Here is a 24,736-nt window from a genome sequence, read left to right on the forward strand (position 1 = left end):
CATACGCACAGGTGGAGTGGTTCCCAACCGAGGGATGCCTACTTCCACGTGGGCCGGGCAAGAGGGTGCCTTATATTCAGTTCCTCCGGCCCTTGGGCAGACTGGCAGCTGCCTCGGCCGCTGGGCCCTTAGGCCCGCGGTCGTTGCGTCCCATGCAGATGTGGCTGAACAGCCTTCACTTGGACGCCAAGTGGCACAGGCACAGTGAAGTCAGGGTGTCGCAGCATTGCTCCACTCTCCGTCACGCTGGAGGGGCAGGGCCTATCTCCTGGTAGGCGTGCCCATGGGCGCCATCCCATCCCGCCAGGAGACCATCACCATAGGTGCATGTCTCTCAGGGTGGGGTGCAGTGCGGCAGGGCAGGACCGTTCAGGGTCAGTGGTCTGCCCAGCAGAGTGCGCGCCGGGTCAACGTGCTAGAGCTTCGGGCCGTGCAGCTTGCACTCACGCACTTTCTACCCCAACTGGGGGGCAAGAATGTGCGTGTTCCTTGGGGACAGCATGTACATTGTTGCTTAGACAACAGTCCCTTCTAGATAGTGGACGTTCTCACTCCACTCTGAATTTATGTGGCTGCGATTCTGCCCGACATGTTCGGGTCGACGGCGCCACGGCGGGGTGCCACAGGTCGGTGTTCCTCTTTATGAGAGGGGCTTTACGGCAGCGTCCCCCTTGCACTCCGAGGGCTCCGGCTTGGGACCTGCCCTTGCTGCCGGATGCCCTATCATCTCCTCCCTTCGAGCCCCTGGCCCAGGTGGGGCTTAGGTGGCTGCCCACGAAGGCAGCATTTCTGCTTGCCATAGCCTCAGGGAAGTGAGTCGGGGAGTTGCATGTCGTCTTCTGGCACATTCTCCAGTTGTCATCAGGTCAATGTCGCCACTCCCCATTCTTTGGGCGTGGTCCTTTTGCCGAGCTCCGCTGCTTCCAGTGGTGAGCAAGGGCTTGGATTCTTCATGACATTGTTGGTATAAGTCATCCAGTGCTAAAGCACCGCCTCTGGCGGTCAGTAGGGACGAAATAGAACGATAGTTACGGCTGTAACTACGGTACTATGAGTCCCGGATGACCGCCAGAGTTCCCTGTCACTCAGAATTCTTGTGTGCTCGCGAGAAGATTCGGGGAACAGATCCTCTTACAATACCGGCTGATATAGCCGGTGTCACGTGGGTCACAGGTGACTTTGTTGTTATTGGTACTCGAGCTGCGCATGCGCGCCATGGACATATCCAGTGCTAAAGCACCGCCTCTGGCGGTCATCCGGGACTCATAGAACCGTAGTTACAGCCGTAACTATCGTTTTACTACTATTACTACCAGCCGAATGGGGCCATTTCAAAGGCCAGGGAGTTCATCATGTATTGCTATGATTACTAAGCAGGTACTAGCTACATGACAAAGGCTATTGAGGTGCATCATTATAAACAAAAGAAGAAGAAAGGAGAGAATGTTAATGTAGACATTTTAGCAGTTATTGGACAGCGTAGGAAGAGTCTCAATATGCCACAAGAACGTATTCATTTTTGTACAAATCAATACATAAAATCGAGCGCACATTCACTGCTGAAATTATATTTAAAACCAGCCAATCCGCTTCACACGATTCTATCTGTCTCTCCGAGCACTGGAAAGACAAATAAATAAAATTGATATTGTTATGTATTTTTCACTATTTTCTTTTCCATGTCTAATTTCCAAATGAAGCAAGACATTGAGAAAGAAAGCAGCAGGTGGTCTAGATGAAAGTACTGCCTCATTATTTAGATATTGTTTTGTTATTAAATGCATGTAATGACAAGATAACAATTAAAAGCTATGTTAAGAACATTGTTTAACAATTCTAAAATAAGATAAATAAATTCTCATGAATTCAAAGTCTGAGAAACAACAATGTCAGAATTATCTAACTTATCTTAATAGGAAAATGGTGAGACATGATATATTAATTTCATAGTTTTGTCACAATACTATGACAAAGGAGAGGGAAAAGATAATAAGAAAGCATCGTTTAGCCTAAACATTGTATGTGTGGGAAGTAATGTGTGGACTGTACCATTAACGGTATACACACATGGCAAACTCAGGCCTCTGACCACATCTGCTTTCTCACTGTTGTTACGACAAAAAAAAAATCACAGCCTCAACTAATAGATTATTTAGAGATGAATTCGGCAAACTGCTTTAGCCTATGATTGGACTCGTAAAAAACATAACGGTACTGAGGCAGTAAGGAGCAGCTCCGTAATGGTGCGCTGAATGGTTCATTCCACAGAAAATGGTGTTGCACAGTATTTACCTGATGTCGGCCTCAGCTTTGCTCGCTGCCTCGTTGTACTGTTCAGCCGTCTGCTTGTAGTTCTCTAGGTTCTGGAGGCAAAGAGACAAAGAACCGTGAGAATTAATTCAGTGGTATTAAAAAGCTCAGAAGAAGTTGCAATTCACTTTTTAAACATCAAGCCAGGTGCTTAGGCACACTTTTAATGATGGCTTTCACATTATAAAATGTTTAAAACATGAAAACAAGATTCCCATAGCCCTAAAATCAAGTCCTGTGAATTACAGCTTAACAACCTGCATTTTCCCTTTTTTAGCTATAGTTCAAACTCTAATAAGCCAACGGTGATAAGCAAAATGCATTAAGCACTATCCCAAATGTCATTTGTTAAATTAGCGACCTTTGAATTTCACAGCGCTGCTTACAAATTTGAATGCTGATGTTCGTTGGTACTCCGTATGCTTTATCAAATGCGAGAAACAGTGGCATTTAAACTGTAATTGCTACACAGGTGTAACCCATGCCTAGAGGGCAAGGTCATATGCAGAATTAACTACACTGCATTTTGGGGAGTGTTGCACTGACGTGGAAGAAGCCAAACAATAAGTATTTTGTATAACTATGTGTATGGTGTGATTTTTTTTCCAGCTAAAGTACTAACCATTTGTTTAAAATCATCCTCTCTGTAGGATATATGACTTTCTTACAGGCTCTTTGTCAAAAAATGTGAAATACAGTTTGTCTAGAATGCCCCAAACTCAAAGCAAATCTCTCTCACCACCCTCTCATACACATCCACTGCACAGTAATCACCGTTTTAAACCAATAACCACAGCGCTCTTACGCTTTTGCTTAATTATTCCATATATTCCCAATAGATGGGGTGATGGGAGAGGACGATAATTGAAGTGACGGAGCAGGGAAAGAGATGGGATCAAACGCAAACCTCCTTCACAATCCCCAGCCCTCTACTCCTCCAGTGCCCCCTAGTCATTTTCATATCTCATTATTTCACAGTGATCCGCAGACATGCTTCTCCTGATCTGAATGTCTGCAGCTGGAAATGACTCAAATAATGTTATAGCTATCCATTTTTCCTTAATCCTATCTGCAAGTATTCACTACAATGTAATAATCTCCCTCTTTATCCTTTCATTTCCTGATCTTTAAAGAGAAGACAGTCAAATATAAGTCTGCAGGAGCTGGCATATTGTCAGTCATGTTGGCCACATCATCTGTCAATCACTTTTTCCTACTCTGAAAACTTCTGCAGTTTATAGGCGAAATTAAGTGCTGTTGTGTTGTGCCCATGTTTGTGGCTTCGGAGTAGGAAGATAATGTCAAGATTCTTAACTGTCTTGCGTGGGTCTTGAATCAAGCTATTGACCATGTACATTCATTTAGAAACCAATTAAATGTGTCTACAGTTTCACTTCATTATATCATCTCCCCATTGCTAATATGTGGACTAGGCTTAAATATCCAACCTCGACAGGGGAGGGGTAGTTACAACTGCAGCTCCAAAACTTGAAGCATACTTTATCCCAGCATCCTGTACCTTTGGGATAAAAAAAAAAGTCCAAGACCTCAAAACCCCATCTAGGTGGTTTATGAATCTACAAAGCATTAAACATTGTCAATTAATACCTTACATTTAGAGTGCTAGAAACGTAGCCCTGAAGTCATGGACTTTAAATATTGAGTCCTATTTCTTGTTGCAGAGTTAGCTAATACCTTGGCTGACTCCCTGGAAATATGTGGTAAGAAGTTAGCTACATGGTAACGCCTTTAGCCTCAGGTCAAGGGCTCAGCGGGTAAACTCAACAGAGGAAAGCTGAGCTGAAACTTGAAAGTCGGTATTTGCCTTGTGGGACTCCAGTGTTCGAGCCGAGATAAAAAAAAAAGGCACCACAGGGGCTTAAACCCATGGGTGCCTCAGATTATTCAGGACATAGAGTGTTGGGAAGCAGCAAGAGGATGGTTTAAAGGTAAAGAAAGTTTCTGCTGGTGATTGTTGCCCCCACTCTATGTTGTGAGTTTGGTGGGGTCAGGCGGAGGTTGATGTAGTTCTCAAAGTGGGGCGCGCGCCCCCCCTTGGGGGCGCAGAGGCATGCCAGGGGGGGTGCGAGAGACCAGGAGGAAAAATGGTTATAAAAAAAAAAAAAAATCATAATTTGAAAAATTATTGATTCGAAAATAATATGATGCAGTACAGTACTATTACGTCTGGGTCTCTGTGTTTCATTAAAGCTTAGCTCTGTGTGTGTGTGGAACGAGCCATTATGTGTGCGCGAGCGAGAGAGAGAGAGAGAGAGAGAGCACACCGGTACCGGAGATCGTTGTTGTTAGCTTCTGGTGCTAGCGAGCTACGCTAACGGATATAAGGAGTTTTTTCAACAACAAAGTGGAGGAGAGTCCTCTCCTGTCAGACTGAGAGACTCAGTGAGCTAAAGGACTCTCAGTGTTATCTCAGTGGGTCTCAAACGTTTTGGTCACGATTAATGTAAACAATTATTTCCGAGGCACACGTTTATATGATCATTATAGTTATAAAAAAATAAGAGAATAAATGAAAAACAGGTATGAAATACTATATGACAGTAAAACAAGAATAAAGTTTAAAAGGGTGATTTGTAAAATATCCATAAAGAAAAAGTAAATCTGTTTACAGTTCTGTTTCATATGGGTGTTGAGAGATGTATCCATAGATCTCTTCATTTTGCTCTCAAAGTGCACCAGATTTATGCATTTAACTTCAATATTTAAAAATAAATCTTCCCGGGGGAGCATGCCCCCGGACCCCCCTATGTGAGGTCCACACACCACCTATACAAATAGCACTTGACCCCTGCTTACACCTATATGCCGTGAGCTGATTATCGAGCCTTCATTGTAACAGTCGCGGGTACACTGTGTATTTGCGTGGGGAGTGTTGCAGTAGAAGATTCCACTGTAGCGACCGGTACATTAATGGGGAACCCTAAATGTTGGAGCACCCTCTATGAAACGTCAAGCTACCCCACAGCACCCCCAAAAGAAATATCTGGCGCCGCCACTGAGGCTGATTATTTGTGTTGGGGGGGCCGACCTTTTTTTTTTTCTCCAAAGGGGGGGCCTGACAGAAAAAGTTTGAGAACCACTGATGTAGTGTCTCGTACTTGGAAGAAAATAAACAAATAAACACTAGCCGTTTAGGTCAATTTATAGCATAAAAAACTGAGAAACAACATTAAAAAAACAACAACATTTAGTTTAGATCACATAATACTGCTTTAGTATTAAAATGATGAAAATTATATGTACATGTATATACTCTACTACTCAATACAATATGTTACTGTCTTTGTTATTTTTTACCTCTTTTTTTGCAATAATACTACACTCATTTTGGTTGGAAAATAATATAATAAACAAAGTACTAAACAGGAAGTGTGAATGAGGGTTTGGACTGACAGGTAGAGCTTATGCGTCAAAGTGTTGGCTGTGTGTTGGCTGTGTGTTGTCTTTGTGTGTTTCAACATGTTTTTCTGGTGTCTGTTGGCGGAAAAGACCCAGAGCAACAGCCCCAGCTCAGCCCTCATGATACCAGTGAAGTGGCAGCACTATCACACACACACACACACACACACACACACACACACACACACACACACACACACACACACACACACACACACACACACACACACACACACACACAACACACACACACACACACACACACACACCACACACACACACACACACACACACACACACACACACACACACACACACACACACACACAGAGAGAGAGAGAGAGCTCTTCCCAGTCGTTTGCACCCATGGGGACAAAATCCCAATGTGGAGAGACAGAAAGGAGGGATGATAACCCTCGTGGGGGGAAACTCAAGGTTTTTGGGGGTGTTGGAAAGACTCATGGAGGGGATTAGCGTGTGTGTGTGTGTGTGTGTGTGTGTGTGTGTGTGTGTGTGTGTGTAAGCTTGCATACATGCAGGTGTGTGACTAAATCTGTGTTTGTATGAGTACGCTTATGTTCAGATGATCCTTACGTGCACACTCGTCTGAACACCCTCCAGCAGCCGTGGATTGAGATGGGCTGATGTCAGGATTTTCAGGGAGGGGTTGTTTCACGCTCCACGCCTGGACGAAGGCGGATTAATTTTAGTTTTTTTTATTTGGGAGGAAGCAGTCGACAAGGGAGAGGGGGGTTGGTTGGGGGATTAAAAAGAGGTGAATTTTAAACTGAGACTTGTTTACAGAGTCAAAGCCTATGTTGCCACAGGGAGACAGATATACTCCACCTGTACACTGGGAAGAGATTAGGAAGGCATCCACAAATAAGCGCAGAGGGGAAAGGATTGGTAAAGAGAAGGAGAGGATGTGTGTCTTGGGATGTCTCTCCGTGTGGGAAGAGAGGAAATGCAAAGTTGTGCAGTGGATTGGCCACTCTGTCACAATTACTTCTGAACTGACAGCATACATACAAACATGTTGTGCCAACACACACACAAACACACTGCTGCATGCACAGCCTTTAGACAAACACAATAATGGGTTATCGTCATTTATCCCTTGGGCAAACTGGACATCAGAGTGTGTTAGTGTGTGTTTTCATACAGGACACACACACGCACGCACGCACGCACGCACGCACGCACGCACGCACGCACGCACGCACGCACGCACGCACACACGCACACACACACACACACACACACACACACACACACACACACACACACACACACACACACACACACACACACACACACACTTTAGCCAGTTGGAAGGGGCTGCTGATTGGCCAGAGTGTTGATTCAGGGGAAGATCACACACCAATTACCAGTGGATTCTCCTTCTAATTTGGCTGCCCTTGCCTTTTGCTTAAATCTTTTCCTCATATCATCGACACATCAGGGCAATTGCGTGTCTGCTTGTGCATGTATTTTACATTCTTACAATTCTATGGATAAACTCTGACCTATTAGCATATGTAAAGACAACCACACAGACCATACATGTGTGGACCATGGTGTTCAACACGTTTAATTTTCTGCTTTGCATACAAAATATCGAATAAAACATTGAGGGATGAGAAGCCAGGACAGAGCAATGTAAAGCTATCTTCAAATCATAATTTATACTCTTGAGAGACATTAGGATTTTAAGTAGTTTTTGCATTTCATGTATATAAGCTTTGTCAGTCACAATTCAACTTCTAAGTGGCCATTTATTTCAAGCCAACTGGTGTTTGCTACAGGTATGAGAATGTGAAAGGAAAGTAAAATAGGCAGTGTAAAGGAAAGGGGGCATGAAAGGAGGCGTGGATGAATGGAGTGCTAGATTGGAAAATGAAGGAGGGAGAGTTACGGCGGCTCAGGGTGCTGGCTCAGGATAGACTGTTTAATGCACAGTCCATATAGCCTCTTTATCTCCTGCTACCAGTCCGCCTCTTTCTCACTCCCTCATCCGCATGCAGGTCAGCTGCGAGCAAGTGAGGGGTGAAAAAAGGCGATAGAAAAAGCGACTGCGGCGGCGAGCGGAGAGAGATAGAGCATCCTCCACTCTTCTGCCAATCAGTCTCCTCCGTCAAGCATTGCAGCGCAGTGTGCTGCTTGCCGCACGGCGTATAGGGGCCCCTCCATTTAACTTGGCTATGTAAAAAGGTTTTCTCAGAGGCCTAAAGGAGGCGAGTGCCAGGGACTAGATAAGGTCCCCCGTCTGACTGATGGGCCCTGCCGGACGCAGGGAGAGACGGGAGAGGCGTGGAGGGGGAGTCAAGTCCCAGAGACTGTCTACTGAATACTGAAGGGAGATCAGCGGTTGTGAAGAGAAACACAGGATAGGCAGGCGAGGGGAGGGGGGGGGTGAAGTTTCAGTTCATTTAGGAAGCAATGTGTCTATGTTTGAATGGATTGTAATGTAAGTTAAAAACTGAGAACTTCTCCGATGTTCTCTATGGCCTACAAGAATCCGTGGTCAGATTTCTATGAAAAACATTTGGGACATTTTATCTAGGAAAATCTAAAGGATGTGACATTGCGTCGCTGAATGCCTTGCCTCTCGTTAGCTGCAATACAGTGGTCTTGTGCAACATTTACATTAGATCACACAATATAGCAGAGAGTCCAACACAAATTCTATGTAAGCATTAAAAAAGGTTTTATCTAGGGGAGCCTATCTTACTGACGTCAGGCGATCAATAAAGAAAAAGCACACAGTAAAAGTTGACTTATTAATGACAATATCATAACACCCCTAATAAAACTTGTCAGGGCATCTGATACATCGAAGACCCTTTGTCTGTTTCTGGGGATCACTTTAAACGTCACTGTTTTCCATGATGAACAGGATGCTAACTGCAGTTCAATTAGCAGCCACCAGTCTCAATAATTACTAAGGATTTTATTTTTGTACTAATCTTTTTCTCCAAGTCTTATTTTAAAATGTTCAGTGTACTAGTCATCTGTGTTTTTCTGAAATGTCCTTCCTGTCTTTACTTGCACGGTGTAGTGTTACTCTCCTGCCTGGTATGCTTCCTCTAAGCCACTTTCCATTCCCTAAAAGCATAAAGCACTTTTTTCCTGCCCTGAAATCATGCACCATCACTGACCTTGCTTCTCTCAGAGTACTTTAACAAATCTGCCCAAGTTTACTCTGTAAGCAATCAACATTATCAGAGCCCTGTGCATTTGGCTTTTGCGAAATATCAACAACACATTAGTGTTGAGATGGAGGGAACACAGGCCATAATTTCTTAAAAGCACCCGACAAACTGCTTTTATTTATTTAAAAAAAAGACCACTGGGTTGCCGGCTAAAGGACACAGTACTTTTGATTAGACGACTGCAGCTCTCAGCGCGCTGGGAGACCGCTGCTGAGTGCTGGAGAGCCGTGACTCTCATCCGCCTGCTGAGACTTTCAATTCATTTACATCTGCCTCCTGACATTGGTATGTGGGCTTGACATTTCCAAGATAAGGAAGAGTGTCTTGTATCGGCAAAGAGATTTGACTACCCAAGGAGAGTGAGTAATATGTCATGTTAGAACTTGTTTTGCTATTCCTGAAGTGTGAGGACTTTTTTCAGTAAAAGCCTAGAGCAGTGGTTCTCAACTGGTCAGGCCTCGGGACCAGTGGCGGCGCTAGGGGGTGGCTACTTGGGCTCAAGCCCTGGATGTTTTCTGAAAGGCCCCGGATGTTTCACTTAAAAAAAAAAAACGTCTCTGGAGTAATGTGCAGTACCGGAGTCCACCAGAGAGGCAGCCACTGTGGGACATTAGCCTGCGTACTGCGTAGCCTGCCCTGAAGAAGAAGTGATCCTTCCTAGTGCCTGACGAGTTTTAAGCTAATAGCCTATAAAGTTATGGATATTAGAAAGTTATTTTCATCGAAGCAGGCGCCACAAGCTGCAGCAGCAGCAGTATCAGCAGCTGACAACAATGTCATCACCAGCAGTGAAGAAATGGATGATGTTTCAGGTTTGTGAATCTAATGGTGATATCTGCACTCTGGCTGACTGAGTAAGAAGTGAAAAAGAGTGATGTAACGTTAATGTTATAGCTAGTAAACATGGAGTAACCACACTAAGTATATGTTAGTATGTATACAGAACATGACTACAAATTATCCTAAGATGTAACGTTAACCCTTCATACCTCAGTCTACTTTTAAGACACTAAAATAACGTATTCCAATTTGTATTTTGTTTTCGCGCGTGGAATTCTCGTTTCAGTACACATAACAACAGAACTGACAGGCAACCCTCTGAATCAGATCCGATTGGCTGTGACTGCATTCAGTGTCCGATTCAGAAACGTGACTCTTACACTCTTTACGTCACAAACAAAGATGGTGGATGAGAATAGATCTATAAAACGATAAGCAATGCGCCAGAATCAAGGTGAGACTATCCGTATCCTTTAAAACTCTACGCACATTCGTTTCACCTTAATAAGTAAACGACTATTTGAGTGAGTTAAGGCATTAGCTTGCTTCATTAAAGGGTGTTAATGAATAAGTGTTCTCCAGTGCCTTTTGTCCGCTTTAAGGTGTTATTAAGGTAGGGTTGCTCTCAAAGTGCACCAGATTGATGCCTTCAATTTCAAAATTTAAAAAAAATCTTCCCGGGGGAACATGCCCCCGGACCCCCCGAGAGGAGGCGACGACCCCCCTAAAGGATGTTCGGTACACCCCCCACTAGCAGTGTACCCTTGCACCCCCCCCAACCCAACAACTCCTGGGCTAAGCCCCGGATCTCCTACAATCCTAAATCCGCCACTAAAGTATGCTTTTAAAAAAGGTTTAATGTTATGATGGAATCAAAGCTGAACTATATAAAAAGGCACACATGCTGAAAACCCAACCCCAGCAGGGGGGTCTGGGGGGATTCTCCCCCAGGAGATTTTTAGAAATACTAACATAAACTATGCATTCTGGTACACTGAGAAGAAAATAAATAAATCTATTACTACCCGACGTATTAATAATATTTTGTGCCATTGTTTGTTTCTCACTTCGTTCTGACATCTTGCTGCGAGAAGAGTAAAGAGGAGATAGTCTGTGTGACTTACTTTAAATTGTGGGTAAGGGTAGATAGCTCCCATTGTTCTGTGACCTGTCAGTCATCACACCGGGGGTCATATTTCATTATGTGTTCATTTCTATCTGAAGTTGTAACCATGGATGTATAAAGAAGAGTTCTACCGCAAAGTTATTCTCCGTGGGGACTTCCGGCAACAATCTTGATTCTGATTGGCCAGAAGACTCGAAAAAACATCAGCAAAGATATTTTATTGAGAAGATGATCACTACGTGACAGAAGTTTTCAAAACCGTTTATGGTCTCCGGTACTTCCAGTCCAACGCCGACTGCATGCACAGCGTTAGAAAATCGGGTCTTCAAAATAAAAGTTTTTTTCCCATTTTTTTTTTTCTTCACTCACACATCCGCGACCCACTCGAAACGGGTCCGCGACCCACCAGTTGAGAACCACTGGTCTAGAGGACGTTTGAATCTGGTTTCTAAGGTCTCCTGTTATACATGTCACAAGGAGTGCTAAACGTTCTACTGCTCTCTTAACTGAAGCATGTTCATAGAAAGAGCGTTTCTGATTATTTCTTTTTAATGACATGTTTATAAGATGAAACCGTCTTTACCTTTTTGTCCAGTATTTCTAGTTGCTGTTTATAGAAGCTGGATATGCTGGCCAGTTCCTTCTCTTTGTTCTCCAGCTGTTTGGCCTGAAAAGGGGAGGGGAGAGTAGAATTAGAAATGACATAATAAGGTAAAAATAAAATAAATAAAAAACATTGCTTTTAAAAAGCTATTGAACAGGTTCTTTATATTGCATCATGACATTTTAATCTATTAATATGACCTGTGAAAATACATCATTGTGACTGCCTGGCAAATAACAGGAGAGAAATCAATCCAGGTAATAAAATAGATATTTCATGCTGAGGGGGGGGAGAATAAGGCAATGTGTTTCTGTCAGTGCCCAAAAGACTAACCAGAACCCTTACCTAAACCCACTTCTTCTGCACCAGGGAGAGAACAAAACATAAAATAGTGTCTAAGACATTTTAGGACACAACAGAACTCTCCAAAAGTGTGTTGTTAATGGATATAGCATCAAATTGCAGGTTCATGATGTCAATGCATTATTTTTCTGCATGTGTTACCTGAAACACCACTATGTTATGGATCAATGACAAATGTATGATGGACATATAAAACAATATGAAAGGTAGATCACATACACAACAAAGTAAAACGCAAATGGCTATTTCGTAGCTAGTCCATCGACTGTAACCGAACTTACAAAACTACTCCGGCGGCGGCAGAAGCTGACATGGCGATGCTGGAGTTAGGATGAGGTGAAAGGCTGTTACATGCCCGCTGAGCCAAGCTTTGACAAGCAGCAAGATGGAAGTCTGTAGGAAGACCCAGAGTTTGGGCCATGGCAGAGCAGCATGCAAGCAGAGGAAGATAGAAGAGACACTGTGAAAACAAGCTCCGCTCCAGAAGGGAACATGCATCAGGGGTTTTTATTAGTTAAGATTCACTAGAAGATGTTAGACAACTTGGTTTAATATCTGGAGGCTTCACAGTGCGTCAATATCATTACACAATCACATAAAGTGGAATTAAAAGGGATTACTTGCTTGTGGTAAATAGGTATCAAGGTTATATGATAAACAGAGAAAGCGTAATGAAGAGCTATTGCAGCGCTGCAAAAGGAAAATAATAGAGAGATAGTCAAAGAAGAAGAGCATGACGCTACATTTTGATGCTGACTTGTATCTTATTTAATGTTTAGGTTTCAAAGAAGGTTTTCTCTTGGAACATAAAAGCAAGGATTATACATGTTGCATGAAGCCTTCTAGTCAGTGGTGTATTTTGGCAGTGTCTTTACATGAAAACATATCAAATCTATTTCCAGAAAACATGCCATATACTGTATCTGACGTGAATAGCAGCAAACTGAATCTCACTGATACACTCCACACCTTGCAGCCTGGTTTAGAATCTGTTGGTCTGTCAGAAGTGTGTCCATGCTGTGTGTAGAGTGTGCAGAAGATCAAAGCAGAGCCTGAGCAGCCTTACAATCACATAGAAAAGCTAAATGCATCAAAAGGATAAGAAACATGCGCACAGCGTGGTTGAATTGTCCTCGCCATTCAAACGTTTGATCTGAATAATGTTTGCCTGCATATTGAAATGATTATCAATCAGTAGCTAGCTCACTCATGAATGCACATTGTTTCTAAACAGTGTTATAGCAGTATCAACATTATATGGTGTATTAACACAATTAAGCTACTGTAGATAGGAGTGAGGGAAAAAAGGCAGCAATGGGGCATGGATTTATGTAGTATTGAAAAAGTGTATTACAAACAGGCGCACATTCTGTGCCATGGTGTAATGGTGACAGATTGCTGTACTACTACATCTACTCTTCTTCTGCTCTCTTTGCTGGTGAACACACACACACACACACACACACACACACACACACACACACACACACACACACACACACACACACACACACACACACACACACACACACACACACACACACACACACACACACACACACACACACACACACACACACACACACACACACACACACACACACACTTACACACAGATTGACATTACATTCATTGTAATCCAATCAAATCAAACTTAACAGACATACGCATCCCCAAAGAACACATCTGCAAATCCCTATACTGTGCTCACTGCACTCTCTCTTTCCGCAGCGGCTGTTTGATGCTTAAGGGCTGTGTGTGTACGTGTGTTTGTGTGTCAAATCACCTCTGCTAGCAGCACAGATGATGTGTAATTTTCTAGCTGAATACCTCCCAAAGTGTTGTTGTGTGGAATGGTGGCACTCGCAGCCTCGCTTTAATGCACAATGCAAACATGACATTTGAATAGGCAAGAGAGAGAGGGAAGGGAAAAGGTAGAGAAATATAGTATTTTTAATAAAAAGGAGGCAGCAGCAATGGTAGTGTTGCTTACCCAGGCATCCAAATTTGCTGGCTAGGAGGGAGAGAAGGAGCCGGGTTAGTGAGACAGCCGAGGGTATAAAGAAGCGCTGGGATGGGAGAAATGATAGAGACAAAAAGGGTTGATTAAAAGGAAAATAAAAAAGTGAGGTGAGGTAAAGATGAATAAAGTGACACTCAAGAATGAGGTGGTTAAGGAGAGGAAATGTTGCAAAGAGAAAGCAAGTTGAAGTAATTGATAAAAGGAATAAAGGTTAAAGCTGCATTCACATGATTTGATATTTTTCTCACCCTGAGGTTGGGCGCGGAGCCTTGCAGTGAGGACAGCTAGTTAGTTTTGTTTCTATGGTTACGTCCTCCACTAGGCGCTAGCTTGCAAAGCTATGTACATAAGTCTGTCATCAGATTGGTTGCTGCATTGAAATCATTTAAACTTTGAGCGCAGTGCTAGGCAATCATTTTCAGTGTGTCATGTGAATGCAGCCAGTCAAAAAGGGTCACAATACCTTTTTGTACAAGTTGCACATTTGAGGCTGAAGGGCTATTTAAAAAAAAAAAAGTTATTAGGAAGTTGTGATGCAAGTAAATGTCAAATTACTGAAGCAAGTATCTCAGTGTTTCAACACAGGCCTTAAACGTGTTACCAGTGTAAAATAATGTTATTAACATGTATAAGGATATAGTGCCAATAAGTCTCACAACAGTTGGTGCTCGCATGCCGCATGATGTACTTATGCATAAGGGATAACATCAAATTAAAGTCCAGTTTATATATTGCTTTAATAACAATCCATAAAACCAATGAAAATTCCATGCAAACCCTCTTAAATTAGTTATATTAAAATACAGTTTGTTTTGTGCTTGCACATGAATATTTAAAAAGGAAACGTTGCTATACAGATATGGTTTATTGTGTTCTTTACAACAGATAAACTCACAACTTCTTTAACAACTTGGGTCTGGACTGAGAACTAGCAGCTTACTATACGTTTTTTTTATGAGAATTGTTACAACTGCGTACTTAAAAGATTACTAAAACATTTCAAAGTATGATAGTTAATGCTAAAGTATTATCTGTAATATAGTTTTATCACCAAATCAAACAATTATAGTTCAAGTTTGTTAAACAGACAAACGGGACGCTGGGTGTAGCCTTGCTCACTCGTCCAAGTGCTCCCCAGTCCGGCATTAAAAACAGAGCAGGAGGGGATAGATTAGAGCGGTGGGTGGTTTTAATGTTGCCATGCCTCATAAAAACTCCATTCAGTTAAATGAGGTGAACTCACAAAACCGGTTGCTGCAAAATGCATGTGTGTGCGTGTGTGTGATGGTGTGTTGGGTAATCTGTGTAACAGATACAAGCGATACCATCTGTTTAACCTCACTGCTCTTTGGTGGCTGGCCCTACACTGAATATGTGACGGCGGCAAAAGCACGAGCAGGCAGGTATTCAGTAGGTCGGTAATAAGGATAAGGTTAATTTATTCCCGCAGATTTTTAGTAGCATTAATGTAGCATTAATGCATTATTAATCAAGCTAATAAAGAAGAGACGCTGATTAGATGCTTATAGAAGGCACATATGGATATTAGGGCTGTGCAATGAATTGTATTTTAATCGCATTAGGATTTTGGCCTGCCACAATTACGAAACAACATCATCGAAAACATTTTTTATTTTCGTTTGCTAGGTTGTGACAGTGCACTGCAACATATTTGATCTAATTTATTTTTATTTATCATATTAATATATGTTTAGTAGCTTGTGGAAGTGCGCTCCAAAATATTTGTTGATCTTGTTTATTGGTATTTATTATTTTTGATATTATTTATTTAAAGGTGGGGTAGGTATTTTTGGAGAAACCAGCTCGAGTGCGCTAGAATTTGAAAATACACATCCGGAAGAAATCTGCCACTTCCTCACAGAGCCCCTCCTCCAACACACACAAACGCGCACATGACCAATGAGGGCACGAGATAAGTTTGTGCACAGATGGAAGGCTGACAGGCAGGTAGGCCATCCAGTTATTTTAGCCGGGCCGGCAAAAATGAGTGGTCGTGCTTTTTACAGTATTACGTCTTCCACAGATGACTTTTTTTTATGGATTTTTTTGTCAAAGTACTTCATTCAAGAAATTCATTGCTATCGGGATGTTAAGAGCATTCCATGGAATACAACAAAAAGTGTATCTCGAGCCGGTTTCTCAAACTTACCTACCCCACCTTTAAATGTAAATATAAATGTATCATATTTATTTTTGTATTGGTTTTTCAGTTGAATTATACGTTCAGGGTAATCAACAAGATACTGTTTAAATTATTATTTGAATTTGTTTTAAAGTTCAATAAATGGATATTTCGTATTTAATAATTAATACGAAATTAATTTAAATAATAATTAAACAATTATTGACCAAAATAATCGTGATTATGATTTTTGCCATAATCGAGCAGCCCTGATGGATATAACATTGATATACTTAACTGCAGGTAACCATAGCAACAAAACGTATATACCGTTAGTCAACAATAAGAATAATGACCCTCCATTTCCGTCACTTTATAGTCTAGGAAATAAGTAAGCAAGTATAAGAAAACTGTTGCTGTCACACTAAAAAGCTGTAAGTACACATTGGAAAATGCTCATACTGCAAACATATTCAGATTTATAAAACTTTTTGTCTGAATACCAGTGGGCAATTTCCTTTTCTTAAAATCCTAGATCAACATTGAATGGTCCACATGTGGATCAGCCTGATATCCCCCCCACAACATGCCCTCTTATTCATAGAAATAAACCTGCTGTGTTTTTTTTACGGTTAATCATGGTAACTACCCTGAGGAAGAGGCACAAACATCAAGGTGTGTAATCTTAACAGTGGCAGTGCATCCATCATGCAGCATAAAGCATCATTTTATATGTTTACAGCAATCAGACTGATTGCTCCACAATTTCCCAAAATAATCACGACAATCAGTAGCATCCCCCACGCTGGGATATCAAGTTTGATACGTAAACACAATTATTTATTTATTTATCAAAGTTATGTTGTTGTGCACTTGGCCTGCATTCATATTAGGACTGATAATGAGGACATGATGTGTGATTATTGTGCAATAGCTGTCACTGGCTATATTTCCAGACTTTTGTTTTGCTCGTTTAAAAAGCCAATATGTGGTGGAGGTGACAGGAGAGTGTGTGCCTGCTTCAGTGTCTCCAGTTTTCTGCAGACACAGTCTTATACTTGCATTGGATAGCTGTTTTCAGTTTGTACTTGTATACTGTATTTGTTGCTATAAAATAAAGCATAAATAAATAGTTTTTTGCAGTGATTTTACACATCAAATTTTAAAGAAAACAAAAAAAAAGTGATATATGCACAGTAGAAAGAAGAAAGTATTGATGCTCTGTGACATTCCCCGAGTGGATCAGGAAATGATCGTATAGGCGTAAACACGGAGCCGTTTGCCCCCGCAGAGCGTTTTGTTTGCAGATCTACCCACCTTGGGACCCGTTATCGTTATCGTTTTCCGCGTTTCCATGTCGGCCTCGTGTGGCCGAACCGTCTATCTGATAGTGTACTGTAGCAGATACGACCGTTATCGTCCTCGTGTGGCCGGGGCCTAAGTTTAATAACAAGAAATGGTAGCTAAAAAAAACCTACATTCAATGTATCTTCAAAACTATTTTAAAGTTGAAAGGGAGAAATAATTCCCTAGCAACAGTTATGCCCCTTCTAAACACACAGACTCAATGGATTTCAAAGCATTTGAATATCTATGCTTGATTTAGACTTGAAACCTCAATGGTCTGCCAACAGAGCGTGTGTGTGTGTGTGTGTGTGTGTGTGTGTGTGTGTGTGTGTGTGTGTGTGTGTGTGTGTGTGTGTGTGTGTGTGTGTGTGTGTGTGTGGTGTTTGAGAGAGAGAGAGAAATATGACAGGATGAGACCTTTTGGTCGCCTCACATGAGAAATGGTTCCTTGGAAATCAATTATGTAAATACTGTATTATGTAAATGATGCAGTTGAATACATCTATGTGTTTGGGGAGAAACGATTTTGGTGAGAGAGAGAGGACAGAGAGAGAGAGAGAGAGAGAGAGAGAGAGAGAGAGAGAGAGAGAGAGAGAGAGAGAGAGAGGACAGAGAGAGAGAGAGAGAGAGAGAGAGAGAGAGAGGACAGAGAGAGGACAGAGAGCGAGCGAGAGAGAGAGAGAACACGAGGATTAGGCAGGAGAATGTCAGTGGCAGCCACGGTTTGAACAGCCAAACTCCTGATTTGGCTTTTTAATTAGGGAGAGAGGGAGGAAGACAGAAATACAGACAAAGAGGAGAAACATAAGAGCTAATTCACTGACAGCTTTCTTTATACCATATCACTATGGGGGGTACAGTAAGAATATTCATAATGTGTATCAGTAATAAAAGCCAATGGTACAGCTAAGTGCAGCAATGATGATGCTTAGCTGAAACCCCTTAGTGTTTCCTTATTGCCTGAGCCACTAGAAATCACAAAGTCGTTGCTTATACTGAGCCTTCAATTTATTTAAACCAAATTTGTATCAAACCAAAGAGTGAAAAGGGAGTTATTTTTCCTTTTTGTCTCCAAGTTTCAATACACATAATATACTTGTGTAGTCCACAAATATACCAAATAGAGCGCTACACACACCTAAGATGACAACCTGCGTCAAAACTCCAGTACACACTGTTTTCTCTTTAAACCCATACACGGTCACCCTCATCCAGGTGTCATATGCCAGAGTCATAATTCCCAGTGTGTTCTTACACCAATACTCAAGAAATCAGCCATTTTGAAGACTTTGGTATTGTTTGCCAGTGTGTCATCACAGTAAATAGGATTTTGTAGACATTTACTGTAGCAGGATCTACAACTGAAGAAATACTGAGTAATGGACGAATCGGCGGCAGAAGGTGTCGGCACGGCCGAAAAGACACGACGGTGCGGGACACACCAATCTGAGTAGGGCGACAGGACGTTCATCGACGGCCAGACATCTATCGACGGCCGAAATCGGCTCGGTGTGTCCGGGCCTTTAACAGTCAAACAAAGGCATTCGCAGGTCTCTGCATCAGTTACAACTCAGAATGCACAGCCTCCTACAGTCGGCATGACTCATCACACCTGATGATGTGCACACCTGCATGCACACGGCACAGTGGGAATAAGAGAGGCATGACTTGGTAAGTCTTTCTGTTTGCTAATTAAATGTGTGGTTGGGGGTGGGGGGTAAATGAATCAAAACTTGGTCATGATCAGCCTGCTTCCACACCACAGACTGTCACACAGACAGATGGTAAAAAAAATGACTGACAAAAAGACAAATATAAAGAGGATTGAGAAACAGAGATACCACATGAATAAGTGGAGATAAGAGAAGAAAAACAACGATAGTAGTGTGATGGAGAGAGAAGGAGGCAGAGACAGACCAAAATATATTTGATTACAGATTAGATTAGATATACTTGTATTGACCTGAAATTGGGTGTTTATTTTAAAGAGAGAGGGAGAACAATACCTAATATGGCATTTTCTGCATCCTCAATTTCAAACTGTCCCTCAATCACTCATTAGCTCCATGTTCTTTCAACAGAGGTACACTTTGTATGTCTGTAAACCTTAGTTAGTAATCACTGCCCTGGAAAACTCATATTGCCTATAGACAGGAACAGTCTGGTCAGACGAGGCTCTTCTATGGTCTAGCAGCTATTTCAGTCCACCAACAGGAACATGTCAAACGGTTCTTCATCCTCACCACCTGTACACTTCTGCTTGGCTGCACTTGGATTGTTTTATTGACTGGATTACTTGAAATCTTTCTTTGAAATTGGAACAAGAAATAAACTTTCCAATGAAAAGATATCCAGAAAGATCCAGGGATCATTCGTCAACGTACTGCTTCAGTAATATATTACTTTCCCTGGCAAATTCACCAGATTTACATCTTGACATACTGCTTACTTCCGCGTATTATGTAAGAAGCAATACAATATTACAATCATTTTGAAAAACAGATTGTTATACAGACACAAGTGGGATGTTTACTTTGAAAAAGTTGCTGCGAAAATCCAATTCTGCAACATTAAATCAGACACACAATCCGTGACAGCCCACTGTCCTCTGCCCTTATCTGGACTTCAAATACTAAACTGCTTAGAGAACAATACATCTTATACATTCAAAAACCTTTGACCCATGCTATGATTGTTCCAGCATAAATCCTTATTCCCCTAAATGAGAACAAGCATGTGGGAGACATTATTTTTCCTCTGGATAATAAGTCTTGTCCAGCTGTCTCATTACATCACGGCTACTCTCTGATGGGAGAGGTGTCCCACTCCTACACATTCGTCCTTTGAACCGACAGCTTTTGTGCTAGGTGCCCCCCCCATCCTCTCTTACCGCTCTAAACCGATCAAAATCTCCTCAGCCCATGAACACTCTGCTCGTCAGCAATTACCGTCGCCCCAGACGACAGAGTACTGTAGGTGTGTGTGTGAGGTAGTGAGAGCGTGCACAAAGGGCTTAGCTGCTTTAACATGCAGAAAAGATGTCAAGTCTGTGATTACACTCGCTGATAACAAGTGGTTTAGCCCTATGTGTGTGTGTGAGAATCGCTGTTGTACTTTGTCGATTTCTATGATAAATAGTTTAAGTGTGTGTGTGTGTGTGTGTGTGTGTGTGTGTGTGTGTGGTGGTGTGTGTGTGTGTGTGTGTGTGTGTGTGTGTGTGTGTGTGTGTGTACCTTCTGTCACACTTACAGACTCAAAAGCCATCGTTACGGTGTAGACTGCACTGCCGTATCTCAACTTGTCTTTCAATTCAATCTTTTGTTTTTATCTTCATTGATCCATCTTTCTCCTCTCTCCCTCTCCTATGGATTCTCACACCCTTTCTCTTCTCCCTCTCCTCCCCTCTCCCACCCTCTCTTTGGCTAACAAGCAGCGTTAGCTATGTGGCCGGCTGGCTGTGGTAGTCAGACGTCTGAATGTAATAATATATGATGCTCCAAGTGTCTTCTCCCGGGTTTTTCGTTTCCTATAGCCTGGTTTTTGTCCATGTTTCTCTTTTTCTGAGCTCGCTGGCATTTTGTTTTGTCATGTGTTTGCTAGCTGGTCACTGTTGCCATATATTGGTGAAAATCACTCTCCAGTACTGTTTCAAAGGAAAAGAGGAAGCTACTAGTAGATAAAGCCAAAATATAAATGTCAATGTGTGACATGTTGAATGGCTCACTTAAATGCAGGTGCTTTCATTAAAATGCAGACTTTCAACATCCTGAGTGTCTCTGGTTATTCTTGCAAATAACGACTGGATGATGAATAGAAAATAAAAGAGTGATATTGTGTTGCTAATGTTTTATAAGTACTGCTTGGTAATCTGCTCAAAGATGATACTGTCATCTGCCGAAAACGACTGTTTCAAGGTTTTTATTTTAGGTACATGTTGTCACCCTGGATCAAGGGGTAGAGAAATCCATCCAGAGATTAATTTGGGATTGGTAGGATACAGCTAAACCAACATGTCCATCTGGTGCTAGAGAGCAAACACTCAGAGCAGCTGAGGTGATATGAGCTGACAGATTGATGTAACCACAGGCGAGTTCACTGAGGAGGGAAGAGAGGGCGGCTCCCACCATTTTATTTGCCTTCCAATTCTTGATCTCACGTGTGATGAAGTATCCTACATAATGTTTCATACTGCATAAATGCATGTTGTTTAAATAAATCAATAAAAATAAGGGACAACAGGACAGATCTGTTGGAGAGAATTTCATTTGGTCATAATTTACAAATGTCTTTCAGACCGAGAGTGCAGGGGGCCTGCTAGTTAGCAGGAACATCCTAAAACTAAAAGGATTCGTATTCAGTGCAAACACAACATATTAACCCTGGTCAGAGTAATTTCTCTGAATTCCTGAGCAGCAGAAAGGCAATACTGTTAACATGTGTGGCAACATCTGCTGTGGTCCGAGTGTTTGTCATCTCAGGTCTGACTTTAATAAATGTTGGGCTTTTCACCCTGGTTTTCATCATCTCTCTTTTGGACAGTGTCAAATGCTTCCTGTGAGTCATCATTCACACAGACACACACACGCACCTAGGAGAGGGGGTGACGGAAAAATACGAGAAAAAGATAGAAAGAGGAGAGACAGAGGAGGAGAGATAAATGTTAGGGGAACATGTTGTCTAAGAGCACATGTTGCTGTGCAGAGCAGCATCCATCCTGCTTTATATTCCACTGGCAAACCCAAACATGCTTCAACAATGCCATCTAGTGACTGTTTACGGGGTAGCATTGGGTTTCCTCATCACAAAGTCACAAACCTTCCTCCACCAAGTTAAAGACAAACCAACCAATAACTCTAAATGTGCCATCACAGGCAAAATGTGTTGAAATGTGATGTGGCAAAAGGGAATGCGCTGGGGTACAGCAGGTAAAGTTAAAACACTTGAACAAATAAAATGATGCTTCTTGTAATGCCTACTAATGTGCTGTTTACACGGAACGAACCGGGTTGTATCCGATACTTTTCTCTTTCGTATAGCCCGTTCGTTCACATGAGGCGGTAACGGAACCGCAGAAACGGACCCCTAAAACGATAACGGGTCCCAAGGTGGATAGATCTGCGGACGGAATGCTCTGGAGGGCCAAACAGCTCTGTGTGTACGTCCTATACGATCATTTCCTGATAACGATGAAGCCATAGCCCCGCCTCTCCCCACCTCTGCTGCTCTCTGCTGCAGCATGGGCAGTAGCTACTGTCACTGCTACTGTCAGTAGCTACTGCTACTGCTACTGACCATGCTACAGATGTTAGTGCAACATCTACAGCTCCTCTACCACAACCATCAGCAACAAGTGGACATGGACAGGCCCGGTTCCAGAACAAAATGACTCAGGGTGCATCTGAGATTAGAGAGGGTGCAGTGGTAAAGTGCTATTTTTATAAGTGGGGAGTGGACCGAACACCCTCTAGGGGGGTACTCACCTCCTCTAGGAGGGTCCTCACCTCCTCTAGGGGGGTCTGGGGGCATGCTCCCCCGGGAAGATTTTTTTTTTTTAAATATTGAATTTAAAAGCATCAATCTGGTGCACTTTAAGAGATCTATAGATCTATGTGCTCTTTGCTTGAATCCTGCCTTCCCAGTCCCTATCACGTAGCCTACAAGAGCATGGCGCCAGTTGTTGTAGCCCGTTGTGGTGAAGGCATCTGACTTACTTGAACCGAAATGTTTACATGCATAGCAGAATATGGCATCTTTTTTCACATGAATATTCCAGCCAATCTCTGTTTTGAAACCATGAGCTGCAAAATGAGCGCCTTACCCCACTGTACAGGCGAGTTGGGTACTTTTTTTTTTTTTTTTTTTGCCGAGGTCCCCTGGCACTTGCGGGCTGCCGAGGGGTGGCGGTGTTTGGGGCAACAAAGGCGGCTGCGGCTGCTCCGCCTCCGTGGGCGAGTCGGGCGTTAGTGTCCACGACAGTGGCCGCGGGTAACGTAATGTCCCCATGATCTGAACTGTTATTACCTGCAGTAGATGCATGCTGGCGATTAGGGCTGGTTGTTTTAACCATTTTCTGATGTCCATCAGACACGTTTATTGAGCGCTCTCCGTGTGAACGGAAGACTTTTTTGATATATCGAATTTGGTACGTTTGCGTTTCGTTTGCGTTCCCGTGTAAATGGGGTCTAAGAAAGCTAAGCATGACAGTGATATTTACTTATATGACAACCTGATGTGTTATGTAACTCCCTATACCAGTGTTTTTCAAAGTGGGAGCCCCGACCCCCCGGGGGCACCAGGGGGGTCACGCAAAGTTTGGAGGAAAGGGGAATTTTTTTCTTTTTTAGATTTACATATTTTTTTTCTTTTTTAGATGTTATTAATAACTGCATATCTATCAATCTATGTGTCCTTTGATGCCAATCTTTTAATATTTTTTATTTATTCATATTTAATTTTTTGGTTTTTAAATCACACGACCGCCCTTCAAGCCAATCAGAATTGAGCTGCCGCGACTGAGAGTGAAACTGAGTATCTGCTCAGCTTTTGGAGCAAGTGAGAGCTAGTGAATATTTCACTCTGCAGCTGGATGAGAGCAAGGATGTAGCAAATATTGTTGTTTATATATATGAATATAAATATGTTTATTGTTAATATTACTGTTGAATATTATATATAATATATAGGGCTGTCAAGTTAACGCGTTAATAACGCGATTAACGCATTTTTTGTCCTCGGCCGCCCCGTAGTTTCAGAGCGCATCAATTTTAAAATACCATCTACAAGCTGATGCTGACAGCCCCGCTCCTGCCGTCCGCTTGCAGCAGACCACACTTCCACGCTCACCGGCAGGCACCGACTGGCTATCGGGAGGACCGGGAGGGTGTGTGTCTGTGTGGCCCGAGCGAGCGAGAGAGAGACCTTACGTGTATTGTTGTTGTTAGCATCTGGTGCTAGCTAGATAGCTGCGCTAACGGATATAAGGAGCCGTTTAAATGAAAACAGAGGAGCGACATTTCGCCAACAACTGCGCCGAGCACTTGACTTTATGCAGGAAGCCAGACAGTGGGACATTGTACGAACAGTCAGCACACTCAGCACGGATAGTGAGCGTAACATGATTGCAGCGTCCAGGCAGCTCCCGTTCGAGCATATGCCTTGAGTTGCACATAGCTCCAACGATGCATCACTCTCTCACACACACACACACACACACACACACACACACACCACACACACACACACACACACACACACACACACACACACACACACACACACACACACACACACACACACACACACACACACACACACACACACACACACACACACACACACACATCATTTGTATTGTATTATTGTATGAGAGAGGTTCCAGGTTGAATTGAGGTGAATATTTGTAATGTTC

General features: G+C 42.5%; 1 protein-coding gene across 2 annotated transcripts in view; it reads right to left on the minus strand.

Moving 5' to 3' along the window:
* Positions 1-24,736, minus strand: part of chchd6b (coiled-coil-helix-coiled-coil-helix domain containing 6b) — a 71,561-nt gene that overhangs the window by 36,727 nt on the left and 10,098 nt on the right. The window contains exons 5-7 of one of the 2 annotated variants that reach the window (XM_034083354.2): positions 13,809-13,829; positions 11,432-11,515; positions 2,293-2,363 (exon numbers count right to left, since the gene is read on the minus strand). In XM_034083354.2, the coding sequence (XP_033939245.1) occupies positions 2,293-2,363; positions 11,432-11,515; positions 13,809-13,829 (176 nt within the window). The remainder of the gene's footprint in view (positions 1-2,292; positions 2,364-11,431; positions 11,516-13,808; positions 13,830-24,736) is intronic. The other variant, XM_034083355.2, reaches the window with a different exon arrangement.

The sequence above is a fragment of the Pseudochaenichthys georgianus genome, chromosome 5, assembly GCF_902827115.2.
Source record: "Pseudochaenichthys georgianus chromosome 5, fPseGeo1.2, whole genome shotgun sequence".
NCBI classification, from domain to species: domain Eukaryota; kingdom Metazoa; phylum Chordata; class Actinopteri; order Perciformes; family Channichthyidae; genus Pseudochaenichthys; species Pseudochaenichthys georgianus.